Genomic DNA, 21,099 nt, shown 5'->3' on the forward strand with positions numbered 1-21,099 from the left:
GAATTCAAATGTTAAACACTAACTGTGGTTCTGTTATCATCCTGGATGAGGCCCAAACAAGTATTACCCTAAATAATAGGAGCTAATTACAATAGTCAAAATTGTAAAAAAGGGAAGTTAATGTCAGAGCAATTACCTTATAGATTCCATTGTAGAGACAGAAAGGCACATTGCTCTTTACATTGTCTGATGCTTCCCTAGTTAAACCATATTAGGAGACTTTGTGAGTCAGTGTATCACCAAGCAGGGCATTAGATGAGAGGAGTGAAATTATAGATCTGGATAAAACATATGATGCCACTACTGTAAATTCTGCAGCATCAGTGATAAACATTTAATTCTTCAGAGATCAACAATAGATGTTTACACACACACACACCTGGCTGATAGTAAAATGCTCACATCTGGTGGTTGACCATTACTGCCACACAACACTCTTTTCACACACTTGTTGTCTGCTATTTAACTGACAGCAGCTCTCTTTAATCTTCTCATTTCTTATCCCTGGCGCCCGACAGGCTTGTGAGCCATGACACATCAAGTTATTGCAAAGAAAAAAAAAAACAGTTTCAATTTAATGCTGCAGTAGAAATTTTTTATATGAAGTCATATAATGAGTGCTTCATTGTCAACAACAACAAAAAGAAACATAGCACAGAATGCATAACAGTGCCTGTGCTGTTAACATGCCAATATTTTACACATACGATTTCCATTCACTGGCAGCTGTCAGTTACTTCAGTAAATTAACTGCCAAAATGTCGCAGAACTGTCAGTTGGAGGTAAGGTAACCATAGTTACCTTTCATATCCCCAAAAATGAAAAAGCTGCAGTGTGGTTTTATGGAGAAATAATTAAGACAAAACAACGAAAGAAAAGATACCAATCAAAAAGGCATTCTACAATAAGAAACAACCAAGAGTGTTTATAAATAAAAGGTTACATTGTGGAATTCCTCCTTACATAATATAGTAGCATCTTATTGTACAACCATTTAAGTGAAATGATGGTACAGTCTTGTTCAAGAAGTTTAACCCTTTGAGCACGAGGTGGAAATAAAACTTTAGGGTGTTACTTTTTATTACTTTTTTCATCTCGTTTTCATATCATCTAATTAAATAACATATTTATAAAACTATTGTGCAAAACATTTTCATTAATGTCTTCATATATTGTGCACCAGTAGATAGTCATACTCGTCTTAAATTAAAAAAAATATAAAATGATGCATAATTTAGACAGAAATTAGTTTATATGTTTTATGTACATATTTTTACACCGTCCTGAATTCATAAAGGCCCCTGAATTGAGGAAACTAAAAGACCGTATTTTGGATTCACATATATTTCTGCACTGCACACACTGTTGGAGTATAAGAAATGATTTATCAGATGATGTGATTATTGACTGGTCAAAATAACCTAGAACTTGCCTGCCCCAACTCATATGAACTTGGCAATTTCCAATCTCTAATTTCTCTCTTTTTTATTTATATTTTTAATTTACGTACTCAGAGGGTTAAATGTTTTTTTTTTTTTCTGGTGACACCAGCATACTTATGTCAATGTAAAAAAAAAAAAAGAAAAATAAGAGAAGAAGAGAGAGAGAGATAAAGAAAAGCCCAGATTTAGTTATCAAATATTGAACTAAACCATTTCATTAAAGCATGCAGCTTACTGCATCTCAACGATGCCAAAAAATCCAATTTACACAACTTTTAAATACATACAACTTCATTTTAAGTATTTTTTTTATTTACCTTCATATTTTACAAGTGACAAAAGCACCTCTTTACTCAACACTGCACATTTAGAAAATTATCATTTGTTTTTCTATGTTTTAAATTTTTAACTAAAAATGCACAAAGTGAATGTCTCTGGGGCTTAATGAGTGTTCCCCAGAGGAAAACTTCAAAAGATGTGCCAAAACTAAACAGTAGTGTTCTGGCATCTATGTGCAGTTAGTTCTTCGGTAGTTACTTGCAGTTCTTTTATATATATATATATATATATATATATATATATATATATATACATAAGAAATGTTAATTGGAAAGGCTTGGAAAAAAAAAAACAGAGATATACAGATGAGAGACAGTTTTGTCCTTGCCCATCGCTAATGTTTCTCAAGTTCACTAACATACATAAGATGGTCCTCAGGTGATTTACCATGGGTCTTACTCAGATGGAGCTTGACAGCGTGCTTACTGGCAAAAGTCCGGTTACACAGTTTACACTGATATGAAGTGCCATTAGTCTCCTCATCTTGGGAAGGGGACGGGGAGAGTGATTGAGGACTGGGGTTGGGGATTGAATGGGCCAAAGAAAGCACCTGGGCTGCGAGCAGTTTCTCAGAGAGCCCCTTGGTGTGGCGTGAGATCTGGCTAACTAGTTGCTCTCCTGATAACTTAGCCAGGTCCCTGAGCCGGAAGCCCAGATGTGACTCAAGATGGCTAACATAGGTGGAGGGGGAACGGATTTGTGATGCACAGTCACTACAGAAGAAGACAGGGTGGCCAGAGTCAAGATTTTTCAAGAATTTTGTGCCACCTGTCCGTCTCAGCTGGTATTTGACGTTGGCCAGCCAGTGGCTGATGGTAGTCATTGAGAGGCCAGTAAAGCGGGAAATATGCATGCGTTCCTGTGGACTGAGGTCTGACATAATGTACTTGCCATCACCTGTTTGCCTCAAACTGGAGGCAAACTGTGCCTGCAGGATAAGTAGATGCTGAGGATTCCAGTTGGACTGCCGGCCTTTACGTTTCTGAGCAGGAGAAATCTCCTCTGATTCCTCAGGTGTTGACCCATCTATATCAGAGCGCTCTGAAAGACTTGTTGGTGTGGAGGACTTGGATGTGTGGTTCTCTGTGAGGTTGCGTAACATATCAGAGATGTCAGACAGGGCATTCTCACGCAGAGGTGAGTTTGACATGAATGAAGCAACTGCAGATGAGGCCTTGGTCATGGTGATGGTTGATGAGGGTGAAATTGAGGTGGGAGTGGAGGTGGTGGAGGACAGGGCAGCAGATCCCAGGGAGTTGCTCTTATCGCTCTTGCCTTTGGTCAGATCAATAGGCTGGTCATTGTTGATGTGGTAGAAGTAGCGATCCAGATGCTCGTTTGTTTTTTTGGTCTGAGAAGGAGTGGAGGCAGCTACAGCTGCCTTCTCGGCCAGGCTGTTGCTCATCTTGAAAAGCATGCTCATGGGGTCAAGGGATGGCAGAGCAGGTTTGGCAGCTTTGCCAAGGTGAACATTCATGACAGACTGAAGCGCACTTAAAGGGTTGACAAATGGCTGCTCTGGAGGATGGTCAGTTATGATAGCAGTGCTGCTGCTTAAGGTGGAAACAGGGGTTTTGACGACATGGTCAGTGCCATTTTCCAGAGATTCTTTTGTGAAAGCATTACTATTTGAGTCTTTGTGAGTGTTTCCATCACCATTGGCCTCAGGGGTTTTGGCTCCTCTTCTTTCCTTGGGGGACTCCCCTCTAGCAGATTCTCCTGCATCACTACTACAAGGAGAAGGAGTGGTCCGTCTAAGTGGAGATGTCCTAGCTCCAGGATCCCGCATCTTCTCCTCTACTTTGGCCACTTTTTCTGTCACTTTTTTGACAAGCTCCTCCATTGCATGGAAGTTGTTTTTGGGCAAAGGGGATGTTTGGCAACTAGGTGGAGAGATTAGTGTTTGGATTTTGGTTGGAGACAGAATTTCTTCTCCAGAAAACATGTATTTCAAAGGGGAACTTTTCCCTGAGTTGCGCAGAGAAAGTTTCATAATGTTTGGAAGCTGGTAGGCAGCATGGATACTGGGGTAGCCTCCCCAGCTGGGTGTGCCATTCTGTGCTTTGTTGATAGCAGATGTTACTGTATTCTCTAGAGACTTCAGAATGTCAAATCCCCCCTTTGGGCTTTCTTCAAGATCTTTCTCTGTCAAGTATGGATATTTGGATGAAACTTCAAACTTTTCTTCTGTCTCACTTTCTGTTCCCTTCTTTTCTTTGTTGCTATTATTTGGCTCGTGGGAACATTCTACTTCCTTCTCTTCCTTTTTTATCTCCATGGGTGTGATAGAAGGGGAAATACTAGGGGGAGGAGGTGCAGGTGGTGGTGGGGAGAATGCGGTGGCAGCTAGTGGAACTGACTGTACTTTGTCTTCATTAGTTGGTACGGTGTTAGGGGCAGTTGTGGGTATTGACTCCATGATAGGTTTGCCTTTCTTGATTGCTGAGTTAGTGACCTTGATGAAGTGACCTGTGACCATCATATGGGCTGTTAGCTCCTGAAGTGTGTCATGTGAGCTTCCACACTCCATACACTTCAGGATCTGGGATTTCTGTGACTCAAACTGCCATGCATAGCTTGCACCATTCTGGTGTCCATACCGATTGTTGGGTGTGATGTAGGGATTATGAGTCTTTTGCAGAAGGTCACTGGGGTCAGATAAAGAGGGCTTGGGGGTGCCACCATTTGAGTCTGGTGAGCTGGGGAGTTCTAGTTCAATGGGGGCTCTTTTACGAGCTGAGGAAATAATCTTGGCTGCCACCGGTGTTACAGGTTCCTTAAGAGGCACTTTCTGGTAGTGTTTCGTCTTGATCATGTGAACACTAAGGTCCTGCAGTGACTCAAAAGAATGACCACAGTACATGCACTTAAGAACTTTCTGTGCATCCTCTTTTCCTTCCATCTCCAGGAGGGAACGCTTGCGAGGCTTTGACCAGCGCTTGGTACCTTCCCTGTCTGTCTCATGGTTGTCATCTCGATAGTGACCTGTCTCATTCATGTGTACCGTGAGCTCGACCAGAGTGTCATAAGCAGCACTGCAGTCTTTGCAACGGAACTTGCTTGCACCAGTGAAGATGGAGCCATACAGTTTTGTGCTCTGTCGGTAAAGCTGCACAGTACTAAATAGGTTTGGCTCGGATGCTGGGTGCAGCAGTCTATTTTGGTTCTGCGAAACATGCTGTAAGGTCTTAGCCACGGCTTTCTGGTGCCAGTCATAACCTCCACTACCACAGCTACTGCTGCTGCTACTACTGCTGCTGCTACTACTGTGACTACGTGGGGGCTTTTCTGCTGGCTGCTGAGTCATATTCAAGTTCAGAGATGACCAGTAGGAGTTGGTCAGAAAGCTAGTGTAGATAGCTTTCATCTGCTCAAGGCTGTCAGGGCCTAACGGTGCCACCTCCTCACTGCTTGGCATGGCGGTTGTTGTCATCATCATAGATGAAGTTGAAGAAAGTGAGGTGATAGGCTCCTTGGCTGAGCTTTCCTCTTCATTTTTTACTGATGCACTCTCAAAGTCTGACATACGGTCACTAGTCTCACTCAGGTGTGACTCGCTGTCCATCTCATGGCTGGAGAAATCAGCAGGTGGAGACTCGTGGAAGCCTGTTCTGTCTTTAAGGAGTAAGTCCTTGTCTTGGCACAAATACTTCATGGCAGGTTCCTCCTCTAGAGCTGAATCGTCTCCTTCGACATCCTCATCTAGTAAGGCAGCCTCCTTCAGCTCCTCTGGCACATACGCTGCAGGTATGAAAAGAGATAAAAAAAGAAAAGAAAGAAAAGACAAGTTATCACAGTGACCAATGATATGCACAAAATACATTGCCTACTATGGTGGATAGACAGATGATAGAGATGTCAGGCATCAGTGTTTCCCTCCAGCACTGACAAAAAAAAAAACAATCAGCCAGGCATTTTCATATCATAAACTGTTGCAGTAATTCCTTCTCTACTTTCCTATTGCATAACATTGCCACATGGAATGAAGTAATGTTCCTCCCTTCCTTTGTTCTGAAAAAAGAGTGAGACAAAAAAAGAGGAGGAGGGGTTTAAAAACTGAAGTTTCCACCTTATTCTTCTCAAGGGGCAACAGCTTGAAATTAAAGCTAAATTTGAAATTAATGAAGCACATTCTGGAGGTGGCATTCGTTTCTGAAGTAATAAATTACTTATATCAACCTCAGAGACAGCAGTTCCTGTCTGTCAATTAATATGTCTTACGCTTCTTCAGCAGCCCCTAATACATTCCCAAACAGAGACACTCACCATTTAAATTAAGAAAGCATTCTCACTCATTACCCAGCTAAGGCTCGCCTGCTTGTAAATATAATATGATTGTATGTACATTTCCGACATAAAAATCCTTGCAACAAACACATTTGCGTCAATTACGAAAGATTAGAAAGTTGAAAGTTATTATTTACAGTTTAGCCTGGAGAATGCAACTGCTCATTAAATATGGTCACGTTATGTGCAAAGCAGCAAGATAAAAAAACATTCTTTTTAACTTCGGTGCAAGTGCAAAAAGACAGGGAAAGAGAAAGAGAGACAGCATGAGAAATGTAATACACTGAACTGTCCGTACATTCCTTACTGTGCCTGTTAATTACACTTTTTGACCAGGTATGTAAACAATGGAGGGAGAGGATACTCCATTGGTCACATTGGTTTTCTGTGAACACTTTCTATCTTGTCTTAATACCACAACTGTCAAACTAGTCATGCCAAAACTTCAACACACAGCAGATAGATTTTATTCTAAATATAATATGTCAATTTGACTAAAAGGGACATTTGATACTCCAGCCTTTGCTCAATAAAGACAAGAGTTTGAAAATCAACTATTGAACAATTTTATAAATTAATATAAGAACCGCAAAAACCTCTTTTAGGTTACTAAAGGGATTTAAGCTGTCCTTGAGACACACACACACACACACACACACACACATGCACACATGCACGCACACACACAAGACACTGTCATGTTGCAACCATGTTGGTCATGTAACAAATAAAATGAAAAGATTACAACGAGTGCCATCAAAACAAGGACAGACATTTTGTAGCTCTCTGCAGAATGATGCCAAGGGTTTGGCAAAGGCACAAAATTATTTTTATTTCCTGGTTGTACTGTACATACCTCATGTCTGATTCATATTTACTATTCATTTGAAATTATTACTTTTTAATATTACTTTATTATTATCATCATAATTTTTTTACAAAATACAATTAAACTGAAAAATCCAAAAATAATGTAATATTTATTTTCTTTCTAGTGTAAATTGTAAATATGATATAGTTAGATATCTGAACTGTGCATTTTGGTATAAAAGTGAAATGCAAAAAAAGTTCTAGGACAAAGAAAAAAATCTTTTTTTTTTATTTTCAAGACAAGATTTTTTTAAAGCATTATTATTAGGATCCATCTTCTTACACACATCACAGCCAGTCTGTGAAATTGAGTCACCCCTACACAAATCACAACCAACTGTGATCGTGCAGCACACACAAACATTCATGCACAAGCTCACACATGGCCATCTGTTCTGAATCAGCCAAAACGACAGCTGTTTAAGAGAACAATGCCTTCGTTCAGGAAGCAGAAGAAGCCTAGCTTTACATCAAGGCCATATAGCAATGTAAAATCCCCTTCCTTCAAATACATACACTGATTTTATACCTCCTCACAATGTTTTCAACACATATACGCATGGACATAAAAGGTGGCAGTTGTACCATGACATCTTTAACTCCCAGTAAACCACTACATGTTCAAATTTAAGGTCAACCTTGAACACAAAATTATTAGCTGGTAATTAAAGTTAAAAGGAGGGTCAGGTGCTGGTGGGAGAAAAGAATAAGTACACGAGAGAGAAAAGTGTTTGCTCATCACTTTAAGTGTAAGCAAACCTGTCTTGATGTAACCTTGAAGTGAACTTGACTGTATGTGTAGCACTGAGTATAAGTATTACCGGTGAGTAGGTGTACGCCTTACAGCAAATCTGAATGTGTGCGTATTTTGTTCAAAATTCATTTTCTGACACCAAACACACAATTATCTCAGCTTGACAACACAACAATCCCCCCCGGCTATCAGGTAACCTGAGAGGGGTGGAAAAAGGCGAGAAGAAAGTATAGACAGGGGCTAAAGAGAGAAATAATCTGCGACCTACACACACACACACACACAAAGTGTTGGTGCATGGTCTGGCTGTAATTCAGGTTCCCAAGTCCCCAGTGTACCCAGAGTCTGTGTGTTCTGGCTGGGAACAATATTGAGATTTCATCCTTGGACCTCCTGAAGCCAATGCTCTGGTCCAGGCCTAGCCACACCACACAGGTGCTGTTTTAATTAGAAAACATGATGCTTTGATCCAAGAGTGGGGGTGGGGAGGTAAAATGAGAATGACCTCCCAATGATTTGGCATCAGATTGGAAGAAGAACTTGATCTAATTTACACTTGGATGTCCAGGGAGACAACCAGCAGAGAATGCTGTTTTCTAAAGCAGTGGAAAGCGTAACCTTGCAAATTCGGATGGTCGTCTGGGTCTGGACTATTAGAACACATACTATCTGCAAAAATATAAGAGTGAGTGGAAACCTTAATACATATCCAGGTTATAAAAATATGCCCAAGACATTTCATCAAAAGAACAAGACTGAATGCTGACAAAACTGAGAGCTATGCAAGTTTGTTTCAAAACAATGTGTAATCTTTAGAATTATTTCAGGAACTAAGGTGTTCTTATAAATTTCAATAAATTAGTTTGTAATACTCAAGTACACAGGATATTTCTAGAACTTTGTAGAAAGCTTTGTAATCTATTCTAGTGGTTGACCAATGTGGATTTTCCAATGGCAGAAATGTAAAAAGCAAGGTGGCTGATGTGTGTATATATATATATATATATATATATATATATATACACACACACACACACATAATAATAGCAAATGAAACCCCTTATTTTTATATTTACTCAAAATTCACTAAAACATGTCAACAGAAAATATGCATTAAGCATTACGTATTTGCTAATCTGCCAAGCAAGCATAGTTACCATATGCAGATATTATCAAAATGGCCAAATATCAGCCAATTAATCTGTCTGGTCTGTAAAATGGTCTATCACTAATCTGCTCTACGATGGACAGTGTGCGCAAAAGTAAAAAGTTAGAATAGAACAGATTGTCGTGTATTTCTAAGGTATGTTTCTTACGGTGCAAGGAAAATGTACAACTATATGTGTGAACCAATTTAACATTCCTCATCTGCAGGCATTTGTTCTTGTTTGCAATCGGCCTCACTGATACAGACAGCAGCTGAAGTCGGCAGCCCAGTCCAATACTTCTGGGTGTGCAGATGAGCTGGAGAGAGTGAAAGAGTGAGTAGTTGGTAATTAAAGCTGCTATATATAGCCCCTAAAGCCCACATTTATAATGGGAGGTAACTCTCTCTAATATGCCACTATCTGCAATGTGATATCATTAAGAGGAAAATGGTTTGTAGCCTTAAGCAGACAGGCTGTCTGTGTGTGGCTGGAGAATATGAGATAGCGCCAATCCACTGCTCTTCTCCTCTTTCCTCTCCTCCTCCTCCCACACTCCTTTCCTCACCTCCCATCCATCTCTCCTCGGCTATCATGACCCGTGTTAATGAAGTTAATTGAATCTGAGATCAATAATGCTTAATTATTTCAATTTGACATGCACAGACAAATTGGTGGGGAGGCCAGACGTGTACGCATACATGTGGATGTTAGAGGAGATGTGTGTGTGTCCTGCGCAGGGGTGGGCGAGAGGGCATGGCTGGACAGAGAAGGGACGAAGCAGACAGGCGTGCCATCGATTCCAAAGTGACGCCCCATCGACCAGGCCTACTGACTGATGGAGGCCCTGCTTCAAGGCTAGCCAGAGAGAAAGCTCAGTAAGACCACTCTAGCCAGCTTTCCCTGCCCAGTCCACAAACAGCACATTGAGATGGATTGGATGGATAGAAGAGTGTTACAGAGAGAAAACAAAAGAAAGAAAACAGCTGATGCAGATAAGGGGTTTCTACCTATGGATTCATTGATGTTTTGTTTATAGAATGCTTGGCCTTTACCGAGCGATAGTTACCATGGCTATAACCATAACGAGTTCTATTTCACTGCATTGTCTCGGAAAAAAGATAGAGATCAAATATTTCTGATATAATTTACTGTAAGGAATATTTTTTTAAACTAATGTCCATAGACAAATATTAAAATAGTTATTTACAGTGCAGCATGCTTGACTGCTATAGGTTTACATGGCAAGACAATTATGCTTAAGCCGTATGTGTAAGGTCATGTAAAACCTTAAACGGTTTTCTTTTATTGGGGTAAAGTCATAGGCAAAAAATGATCCATTCAGGTATACGATTACACAATGCATGTAAACACCTTTCCGGAGTTCATGCCAGTTTATCAAGTGCATGCATGTCTGTTTACTTTTTGACGTCAAAAGCAGGGAAAAATCAAGTCTCGAGTAATCGCAGTTTTATTGCATTATTTAATAAGCTGATTTTTTTTTTTTTTATATGTATCAGCAAATTGCTCCTTATGTTCCTGTGCTCATTGTTACAAAAGCTGTGGTAATCGACTGCATGCTTTAAAGACAATACATACATATTAAATTGTAAATGCTGTATCTCAGGAATATTCCTTTACAACAGATTTCCAAAACAATGAGTACGCTAAGAATTATTAACATACACTACAGACTAGTGATCGACCGTTTTTTTTTTAATGGCCGATGCCAACATCCAGATAGCAGGGTGGCCAATAGGCTGATACAATGCCAATACATCACACAGTTTTAATATATTAAATAACATAAACATAAAATTGCTAAAACATTAATACAATCTTATTTATCACAATATTTACTCAATTTCACACTAAACTTTATCTTTGTAAAAAAATCATATTGTATTTTAAAAATCAGTTTCGTCAGATTTCTGTTCAGTCATCACATTTTTGTAATTTATTTGCACATGAAGAAATTGTTAATATATTAGGAAGAGAGGGATAACAGTACACACCGTAGTACATCAACCATGGATGTCATGTCCACGTTAGCAATCGTATTTTCTAAAAAAAAATACAGAATCAAACCAATTGTACATTCAGTGCATAGTGAAACAGACATTTACATATAGTGCACGAGAAGCGCTTTTACTTTGAAGTTGCACTCACAAACTCATGTGGATACACCACGAGTAGAAATCTCCTGACAGTTTAAACAGCCTGGATCGCATGCTTGACAAGACAGTTAAAAGTTGCAGAGAACTGTTGAGGAGAGAGACGGCCAATGAAACAGGTGAGCACTTTAACATTATGAGTTAAAATGTGTGACGCGGCTCTGATATGTGGACCGTTTAAACGGACATTATGTTGCACACCGGTCTATTATTGTAGTAACACAATGGCACACAACAACAAAACTAACTGTGACTGGTTGTTTACATGTCTCAGCCACTTCACATGCAAGCAGGCGATTCTAAGTGCCCTCAAGAAACAAATCGGCTAAAGGGGAAAATGTATTGGCCGATGCTGATAATGAACAAATTCTGAATATCGGCAGATTTATTGACCTTGCCGATACATACACTCACCTAAAGGATTATTAGGAACACCTGTTAAATTTCTCATTAATGCAATTATCTAATCAACCAATCACATGGCAGTTGCTTCAATGCATTTAGGGGTTTGGGTCCTGGTCAAGACAATCTCCTGAACTCCAAACTGAATGTCAGAATGGGAAAGAAAGGTGATTTAAGCGTGGCATGGTTGTTGGTGCCAGACGGGCCGGTCTGAGTATTTCACAATCTGCTCAGTTACTGGGTTTTTCACGCACAACCATTTCTAGGGTTTACAAAGAATGGTGTGAAAAGGGAAAAACATCCAGTATGCGGCAGTCCTGTGGGCGAAAATGCCTTGTTGATGCCAGAGGTCAGAGGAGAATGGGCCGACTGATTCAAGCTGATAGAAGATCAACTTTGCCTGAAATAACCACTCGTTACAACCGAGGTATGCAGCAAAGCATTTGTGAAGCCACAACACGCACAACCTTGAGGCGCATGGGCTACAACAGCAGAAGACTCCACCGGGTACCACTCATCTCCACTACAAATAGGAAAAAGAGGCTACAATTTGCAAGAGCTCACCAAAATTGGACAGTTGAAGACTGGAAAAATGTTGCCTGGTCTGATGAGTCTCAATTTCTGTTGAGACATTCAGATGGTAGAGTCAGAATTTGGCGTAAACAGAATGAGAACATGGATCCATCATGCCTTGTTACCACTGTGCAGGCTGGTGGTGGTGGTGTAATGGTGTGGGGATGATTTCTTGGCACACTTTAGGCCCCTTAGTGCCAATTGGGCATCGTTTAAATGCCACGGCCTACCTGAGCATTGTTTCTGACCATATCCATCCCTTTATGGCCACCATGTACCCATCCTCTGATGGCTACTTCCAGCAGGATAATGCACCATGTCACAAAGCTCGAATCATTTCAAATTGGTTTCTTGAACATGACAATGAGTTCACTGTACTAAAATAGCCCCCACAGTCACCAGATCTCAACCCAATAGAGCATCTTTGGGATGTGGTGGAACGGGAGCTTCGTGCCCTGGATGTGCATCCCACAAATCTCCATCAACTGCAAGATGCTATCCTATCAATATGGACCAACATTTCTAAAGAATGCTTTCAGCACCTTGTTGAATCAATGCCACGTAGAATTAAGGCAGTTCTGAAGGCGAAAGGGGGTCAAACACAGTATTAGTATGGTGTTCCTAATAATCCTTTAGGTGAGTGTATATACTACTACAAACCTTTAAAATCTTTGCATATTTTGTTCTAATAATGTGAAAAGGAGAGGTGATATTTGAGAGTGAAAGTAAGCGAGAGAGCAAGCAAGCTGGTTTGGATTAAAGAAAAGAAACAGGGCTGGAGGTGCATCAGCACTGGCAGAACTGAGAGAGAGAGCTGGTAAACACAGACGCTAGCACGGCTAATCGCCCGCTCATGCCACTCAGTGGAAGAGCCCCTGACAGTGTTTGTATGTTTACACACCCTCACCCTCCCCCCCTGCATGTGCACAGCAACCAGTAACCACGCTGGAGAACAGAGCTTCCCCCTGCTGCCATAGCACCTCCACTGGAGTTAACACTCCTACACGGCATCAAGATTCGACAGCCTCCAACACACACATGAGCACTCAGTCATACAAATAATCCGTGTGCAACACAACAACATACAAACAAAAAGTTGATTTATATTCAACAACACCCTCGGTGCTGATGCAGGCATTTAGAAAACCCTCGTTGAGGAAATGTAGAGGTAGTGATCATGTCTTTAACCTCTGATGTGAGAATTTAAGCAAACAGAACAATCACTGATTGTTAAAATAACTGCTGAACTGAAAATATAATTTGATCATTGACTTCTTTAATTACATATCACTCCCTGACCAAAAGCAGTTCTGTTGACAAAATCATTTTGGAGCCATATCCTCTCGAGTCACCTCCAATAAAAACCTAAGATGTGCTTTTTGGATCTATTCCTTCAGATATTTGAACCATGACTTTAAAAGGGCACAGCAGGAAAATTCTCAGAAGTAAATACACACTCCACCTCTTTCAAAAGGCTATCAGTCACTATCGAACATTAACATTTGCCAAGAAAGCCCCGTACGAGATCTTCAGAAGATTTTTCGCAAAACCGATATAAACACTTCAGTGTTAGAGAGACACTGAAAAAAAGACAGCAGTCTCAAACATGGATTGGAGGAGAGTCTGCTACCACAAAATGTAGTTTCTTAAAAATAAAGACAATCCCCTTACGAAAGTAAAGCTTAGATAAGAAATTAGTATTTTAGTTTCAGTAGGCTATAATCACCCCTCAGCTTCTCCACAGAGATCTGTAAAGCTATGCAGATGTGGATTGAAGGATGAGCAATAGGTCGATGTGTCGATGACAAATATCCCAATGCCGATTGACAGTCATGGACAGGCGATGCTAATCTCAATATTAAAAGCATTACAAATTAAAGAAGCCGGTTGTGTCCATTTTCACAGCAGACATTTTTTGTGAATAGCATGACACATTTTCCAGTTATGAACTACTCTCTTGACTCAGACATGTCTTGTAAAAAATACACTATGGCCTAGCAACTAGATCAAAAACAGCACAAATATTAGTCATGTCATTATTAAAGAAATACAGCCTGTTTATGAAATGTCATTAAACCAAAAATAATGAGAGTGGTGAAACATTGCGTTTTTTTATGAAAAACTTTTAACTTAGAAGCTGTTCAAAGCACATTGCTTTGTCATCAACTTGTTTTCATCATTCACTCCATAAAGAAATGTTTTGTACTGAAAATATTCCCTAAATTGAAGTTCCCATGGTTTTTACCTTTTACTGTGTTATTAGCTATTTCTTTTTTTAAGTCTTAAAAAATATTATATTTAGTGTCATATTCAATCAAGAACCCCTTTTTGTTCTCCTGCTGAGGTAAAGCTACGGTGTTTGATTCTTACTGCTCATGTCATTAATATTTAATGTGTGAAAATACTTGTTTACTTATATGCAGGTCCAGATGAAAACAGAGGACCTTTGCCACATTTTCTTCACTGATTTATATGGGGCAAAATCAAATTAGCCAAAATATTTAAAGAATGAGCATGCAATGGGCTAAAAATATGTAGAAACTGTGAATACCAGATGTTCCAGTTAGGTGAAAATCTGCAGATTCTGTGTGGGCCTTTCTAAGTTAAAAATGTCATACACTCACAAACAAAGCAATGACGAATTGAAGACATCCTCACAAAATAATACAACCAAGCTATTTCTGTTTTATAGCCAAGCCTTTGTTTACCTACAACATCTAGGAACACATTCACAGCTTAAAATAGACTACCATTCCAACTGAGGTTAACTTGAGGCCCAGGTCTATGATCCGTTTTTCGGGATATCACACTGAAACTCAATGGTGAAAGTAGCTGTTCTTTGAATGATGAGCGAATGTTCAGGAGTTGAAAGCTATGTTTGCAGCAGGTGTTTCCTGTATGGAAGTGACACTAGATCAGCTTAGTGTGCATTGTGCTCACCTGTGCAGACTAGATACGAAAGCAATAAGGAAAAAATGCATGTATATATTTGTCTATCTCTATCTGTGAAAAGGAAAAAACATTGGAACACTGGAATGAATTTATGTTTCTCATATTAAAAACCTTCTGATCTAATGTCATATTCTTAAAAGCTTGAAATGAGTTAATTGAATGAAGGAATGTTTTCTTACAAAACACATTTTATGGATGAGATGGACAAGAAGGGTGATTACCTTGAAAAAGCTAAAAATAAGAGTTCTGATCACTACATAATCCACTTATTTGTGTTTTTTCGTGGTTTTGATGACTTTAATTAAAATAAAAAAATAGCGAAAATAGTAATAATTTAATGTAGATATGGGCATAGATGAACTCTGCTTTATCAATGATCAGTCTGGCATGTGTGTGTGAGAGAGAGAGTTGTTTTTTTTGTGGTTACACAGGATTAATTACAAGGGTATTATGCTATAATTGTGGTTTATGAGGACACCCCTAGTGTAAAAATGCCAAAAGGTTTCTGTGAGGGTTAGGTTTAGGGGATAGAATATATCATTTTTACAGTAAAAAAATTATGTCTATGGAGATTCCTCATAATTATTGGAGTACCAACATGTGTGTGTGTGCATGAGTCTGGAGACAGGCACTGTTGTCTATAGCAGCCCTCAAACAGACACCACAAACAATTATAAAACAGAGAGACGATGATCTCCAGCAAACGATCCACCCGCCCGCCTTTGTTATTCAGATGTGCTCCACTTGAAGAAGTCACATTCCTAAAGCACAGGGCAACCAGAGGTCAGACACACACACACACGCACACACACACACACACACACACACACTCAAACAAACAGGGATCTCCCAAGAGGCCAAAAATGAGGGAGAGGGAGGGGCAATAGTCTTTGAATGAGTTTACATGTGTATCTTACTGAGCTAGCCCTTTTTGAATCTCTGTTTTGCTCTGTGAGTTGTGCTGTTCCTCTTCCCCTTTCAGTAATTCCACCCATAACATGTCTTTCCCTTCATCCCTCCCTCTGTCTTTCCCTCTGTCCCACTCAGAATCACAGGAGTGTGTCAGTCTCCCATTAGAGAGGGTTGCTGGGTAATGGGAGAGAACAGATCTGCCTTGCTGCGATCCCCAGGGCCTCACTCGGCTCAGCTACCACACACACACATAAAAACATATATTAACACCGCAATATAAACACACTTCTGTGTGTGCATAAAGGAAAAATATATAAAGTATACAAAATAGACAACATAAATATGCAAAAACAGTCTGATGCAAAAACACAAGACACGCAAATAGACGATCTCTGATTTAAAATGAAAAAGTCACTCTGTTTCACCCACGTACACAAGCCCTGAACTTGGCAGATACGTTAGGCAGCAAAATAATAGGCATTTTCCAACCCATAATGCAGAGTGTTACCAGTGGCAGTCCACTGATTTAGGTACTACGTTAAAACGTCAATCTGAAGGCCTTGAAAGAGAGAGGGAGAGAGATAGAGGAGTAGAAGGGTAGGTGTAGATACACAGAGAGAGTGGACCTGAAAAGCAAAGAGGGGAGAGATAGCGAGAGATGCTCCTAATGGTAGACAAGCAGTCATCTAGTCGCTGGCTCTCTCCATTCAGTGTGTCACTGGGTATCCATTACCTGCCACTCTCCTCTGATCTCTTTAGACAGCTCTGATCAAAAGATGTCATTTGACCTAGTCGCCCACTCATGCAGGCCCACCGGGGTATGTGGCCTGCAAGCGCGGGGTGGGGAGGGGGGTGCCTCGCCCGTAAATAAAACGACATCATCACTTCAGCGTCCCGTCATGTTCTCTGGCCGATTATGATAATAGTGGATCTGTCAGCACGTAAACGGACAGGGCAGCCGTGGCGCTAATATGCCGGATATAGCCTCTCTGCCTCTGCCTCCTTCGCTCCTGCTACTCTCTTTATTGGGTTGACTTATCCCTCTCTCGCGCCTTCTCCTCTCATTGGATGGCACCTGAGAAGCAAGCCCTGCTTGTTGAGGATGTCAGGGTTAATCTGTTAGCATCGAGCTGGGCCGTGGAGGCAAACAGAAAGAGATTTGCCTTATTCTGATTTGGAGGCCGACAGGGCAGAGGGTGTAGATGAGCTGGGAGGGGACTGATTGTCTATGATATTGCTCACGCTGCGTTTGAGAGACGAGCTGCGGGGCGGATGTGAAAACAGACACATAATCTAAACAAAACCAGACATAGGAACAACACATCGGCACACAGACACATCATATAAAATGAAGAAAATTACACACGCACCGAGGCAGTTGGACTCTGCAGAGGCAGCACAGCAAAAGGCTGGGAAATGCGTGAGGTTTTAGAGGGGAGAAAAACGGCACACAATAAAGCGAGAAAACAACACTGCTCGGAGGCAATTTAGACTGCAAAACACAAACCATTAAGTTTGTGCATTATCTTTTAATTTAATCTGGAATGATTTATAATCCATCGCGCAAGGCTTCAACCATATCCAATTATTCTCTGTGCCTTGATTGACAACAAAGGTGATTTATTAAGCTAATAAAAAGTGATGTGAACCCAGACCCCCCAACCCCCCCAACACACACACACACCCTCCCACCCCCTTTTGAAAATAGCCAGTCAGAGAGACACTTTAAGAAACACTCTGGGTACAACAGTACAGCCATTTATTGCCACCTTGGGTCACAGGGCTGGGGTAAGTTTTACCCTTTTAACCCTCCTTTGTCTTAGAAAACAGCACCCACCTTTTGTCAACTGGATCAGATTTGACCCTTATTGAAAACATTGGCCAATGATATCTTAATATATATTTATTTCAATTACGTTTGGCATTTTATAATAACTGAACTAGATTTCAACAATTTCAGATTTACTCTACTTGTAACAACAGTGTGCATTTTAGAGTTAGAAATTGAGTACATGCCTATTTCACAAATGTATTTCTATTGCATTTTCCTGCAGTCAAAATGGGATCACTTTGCACGTCCAATACAACAAATCCATTCCTCCCACTAATGTCAAACAATTTGTTGCAGTGTTACCGGGGTTTAAAATGGTGCCATAATGGTTCATTCTGCCATCTAATGTGTTCGGAGAAATGTATATCCAATAGGTCTTTAAACATTGGGTGGCATTTAGCCCCACTGTACCATATAATCTAAAATAATGTTAGTAAACGCATTTAATAATATATTACCTGTTCAATACAAGACAATAGGAGGGTTAACTGCAGTGGATAATATTAGGAGGAGCACTGATAAAACTGATCTGAGATCAATAGTTAAAACAGAGCATTGCAATAATAAACCAGACTCCTGCACATAAAATAAATTGTGAATAATTTTTCCAAACTGGTCTTATGGAATCACATTACAATAAGTACACTTAAGCAAAATAATTTTTACTTGACTCATTGTACGTATTGTAGCAGTTTTCTGGTGAAACTCTAGAACCAATAAACAAATTACAAATAAAATTCACACAAATCACAAACAAAAGATCAGTTCATAAACACTTTTCACCCTGTCCTCTACACAATGATAGCTTGACATTTAAACACGTTTGCATTATATAACCAACTAAATGTACATGCTTGTTCTGGCACATTCAAATTGTGTGGAAGCTAAAATGAGGGAACGGGAGTTGACATGAGCCGAAATTGTCATATAAGCACTACAAAATAATAAAAAAATCGATAAAGCATTAACCTTTGAAACCTGTTTTGAAAAAAATTGTATTTGCTTTTAGCACCACTCAGTGGACATTTCACCTCGGAGCTGCCGTGATATCAAAGTAGGAATCACGTAATATCATTTTGAAAAAATGCCATTATGGTATATTTTCTGAATTTTCATGAGATCAGGCTGAATGTCAAGAACTTCATTTAATCTATCATCAAAGAAACACCCAGGCTGCAAATGCAGTAGCTTTCCAACTAGTGATGCACTGCAGAGGAAATTCACAGTAGCCTGATTCATGTGAAGCTAACCTATAATTTGTTTACCACTGTTGACCAGAGAACAAAATACATGCATATTCAAAGGGTATACATGTACATGAGTGGAAGAGAGACAGTTTGTAAAGCAGTTGAAAAGAAGGTCTCTTGGTTTTGGCAGGAAAAACAACATTGTCTTCGATTTGTTCATTTCGAGTGAGTAAGTCTCATCTTGTTGCAGATGCTATGGGCTAATGCTCCACTCAATCTCTGGATATTAATGGAAAGCAGAGGGCAGGAATGTTACAGTGTTCAGCTGCATATCAATGGGCTGCTTTTCTTTGGGATGCCCCTAAATAATATTAAAATGTTTACTGTGCCAACAACAAACGCAGCTACCTTATCAGCCGTTAACCCTCCGAGTCAAATTTGCCTTCTGTTAATAGTATTTGCTTCTACAGCTATGAGGCCAATTCACATTCACATAGCTGTGGAAGTAGAATCCATTCAACGCATTTCACATTTTTATACTGAAAATAAAATATGTGTCTTGAGGTTATAAGAAAGTGTGTGTGTGCAAATTCTTTCGACTGTACAGTATGTTGTCACGTAAACTGTCAATTGCACATGTGTGTCTGTGTGTGTGCACGTGTTCTGAATGGCTCATAAACCACAGGAGGACACATTAATGTCCACAATGTTCAGCCTGCCCTGGTAAACACAACCCCCTCAACTAATGATGCAATAAGAAAACAAGCCATCACAGTCCCTCCACTGAGAGACACCCACCCACACCCTTACACACCCACTGTAGCTGGCAAAAGATTTAAGATCTTAATATCACATACTTAATACGGGTGGGGAAATACGTTGGTGGTCTATAAAAGAAGTATTTACTTTTTTTCTCACAAAATTCTCAGAACTGTCAGGGAATAGCTGGAGGATTAAAACACAAAGATAAGATACCAGAAGCTAAAGACTCATCGACATTTAGGAGAATGAAATGTTGTATATATCACATTTCCCACAGTATATGTGTGAGACCAAGGCTTGAAACCTCATTTTATCCTCTCTGGCTTCCTTTTTTTTCCCAGATAAGCAGACATGTCTCTGGCAGTACATTCTCTCAGCTCATAAAACCGGGGCCCAGGGCAGAGGACCCTTTTCTCTCCCTTTACAGGCTTCCACTGTTAACGAGAGAATGGCTCTCATTACAGCTGTCCCGGCGCAGCCGTGGACCTTTGCTTTGAGACGTTTAGAAATGTCGGCCAACTTCGCCAGGTCACTGTGATGCTATAGAGCCATTATTTCTCTATCTTTATCTCCTGCCCTTCTCTCTTCCCCTGTTTGTGTCAATTCTATATACAGTATGAACAGAAATAGTGGAAAATCTATATTATACACATAGAGAAGAAAGTGGAGGGAAAATGGTTTCACTTGTGTGCTACGTGCCGAAATGAAACACAATAGGATGTAAACAGGATGTGCAATTAAGACACCACCAATCCAGACAGTTGGACTGATATATGACACACACACACACACACACACACACACACACACACACACACACACACACACACACACACACACACACACACACACACACACTGAGAAATGCAGAACGGATGTAAGCTTATTTTTGTTTTAAAATGCATATTTTTAAAGGGCATGAATATGATTTGGTTACAATAATATGGCCAAAGTCATTAAATAAAATGACATAAATATTCACCATAAAATTAAGCAATATTTTGAATATTGCAATGATTTTAATGTGCATTTTATGTAGCCATTAAGTTTCATAAAGAGTGCATGAGTAGACTAATTTTACAATCCTTCAGGGCTGCACAATTAATCAAAATAAAACCAAAATTGCGACATGGTCATATGTGATTATAAAAATGCAAATAAAGACAAATAAACTTTGGTCTGTGTGCTCTTCAGAATAATTGGGTGACACGTTGTATGCTATCGGGCTTGTGTTTTTAGCACTTTTAGAGAAGTTCACATGGACTGTGAAAGAAAAGTACTGCATGTTCAAGCATTTGCTCAATTCCACACATTAGTAACCACTACAAGTTATATACAAACCTGCAAAGGTGGCACAGTACAACAGAAAATGAGATGACAGTGAGTCACCAGATTCTAAAGACTGTAAACTGTCAAACAAACACTGATGCTTTCAGAGTCTTATAAAAGCAATACGTAAAAACGTTAAT

The 21,099-nt window shown here is 39.9% G+C and overlaps 1 protein-coding gene across 1 annotated transcript in view; it reads right to left on the reverse strand.

Moving 5' to 3' along the window:
* Positions 1-389: 389 nt before the first annotated feature.
* The window catches only part of tshz3b (teashirt zinc finger homeobox 3b), a 52,685-nt gene continuing 31,975 nt past the window's right edge, over positions 390-21,099 (reverse strand). The window contains exon 3 of the mRNA XM_052153991.1: positions 390-5,522. Coding sequence (XP_052009951.1) covers positions 2,116-5,522 — 3,407 coding nt within the window. The 3' untranslated portion in view covers positions 390-2,115. The remainder of the gene's footprint in view (positions 5,523-21,099) is intronic.

The sequence above is a fragment of the Xyrauchen texanus genome, chromosome 2 (assembly GCF_025860055.1).
Source record: "Xyrauchen texanus isolate HMW12.3.18 chromosome 2, RBS_HiC_50CHRs, whole genome shotgun sequence".
In the NCBI taxonomy this organism is placed as follows: Eukaryota; Metazoa; Chordata; class Actinopteri; order Cypriniformes; family Catostomidae; genus Xyrauchen; species Xyrauchen texanus.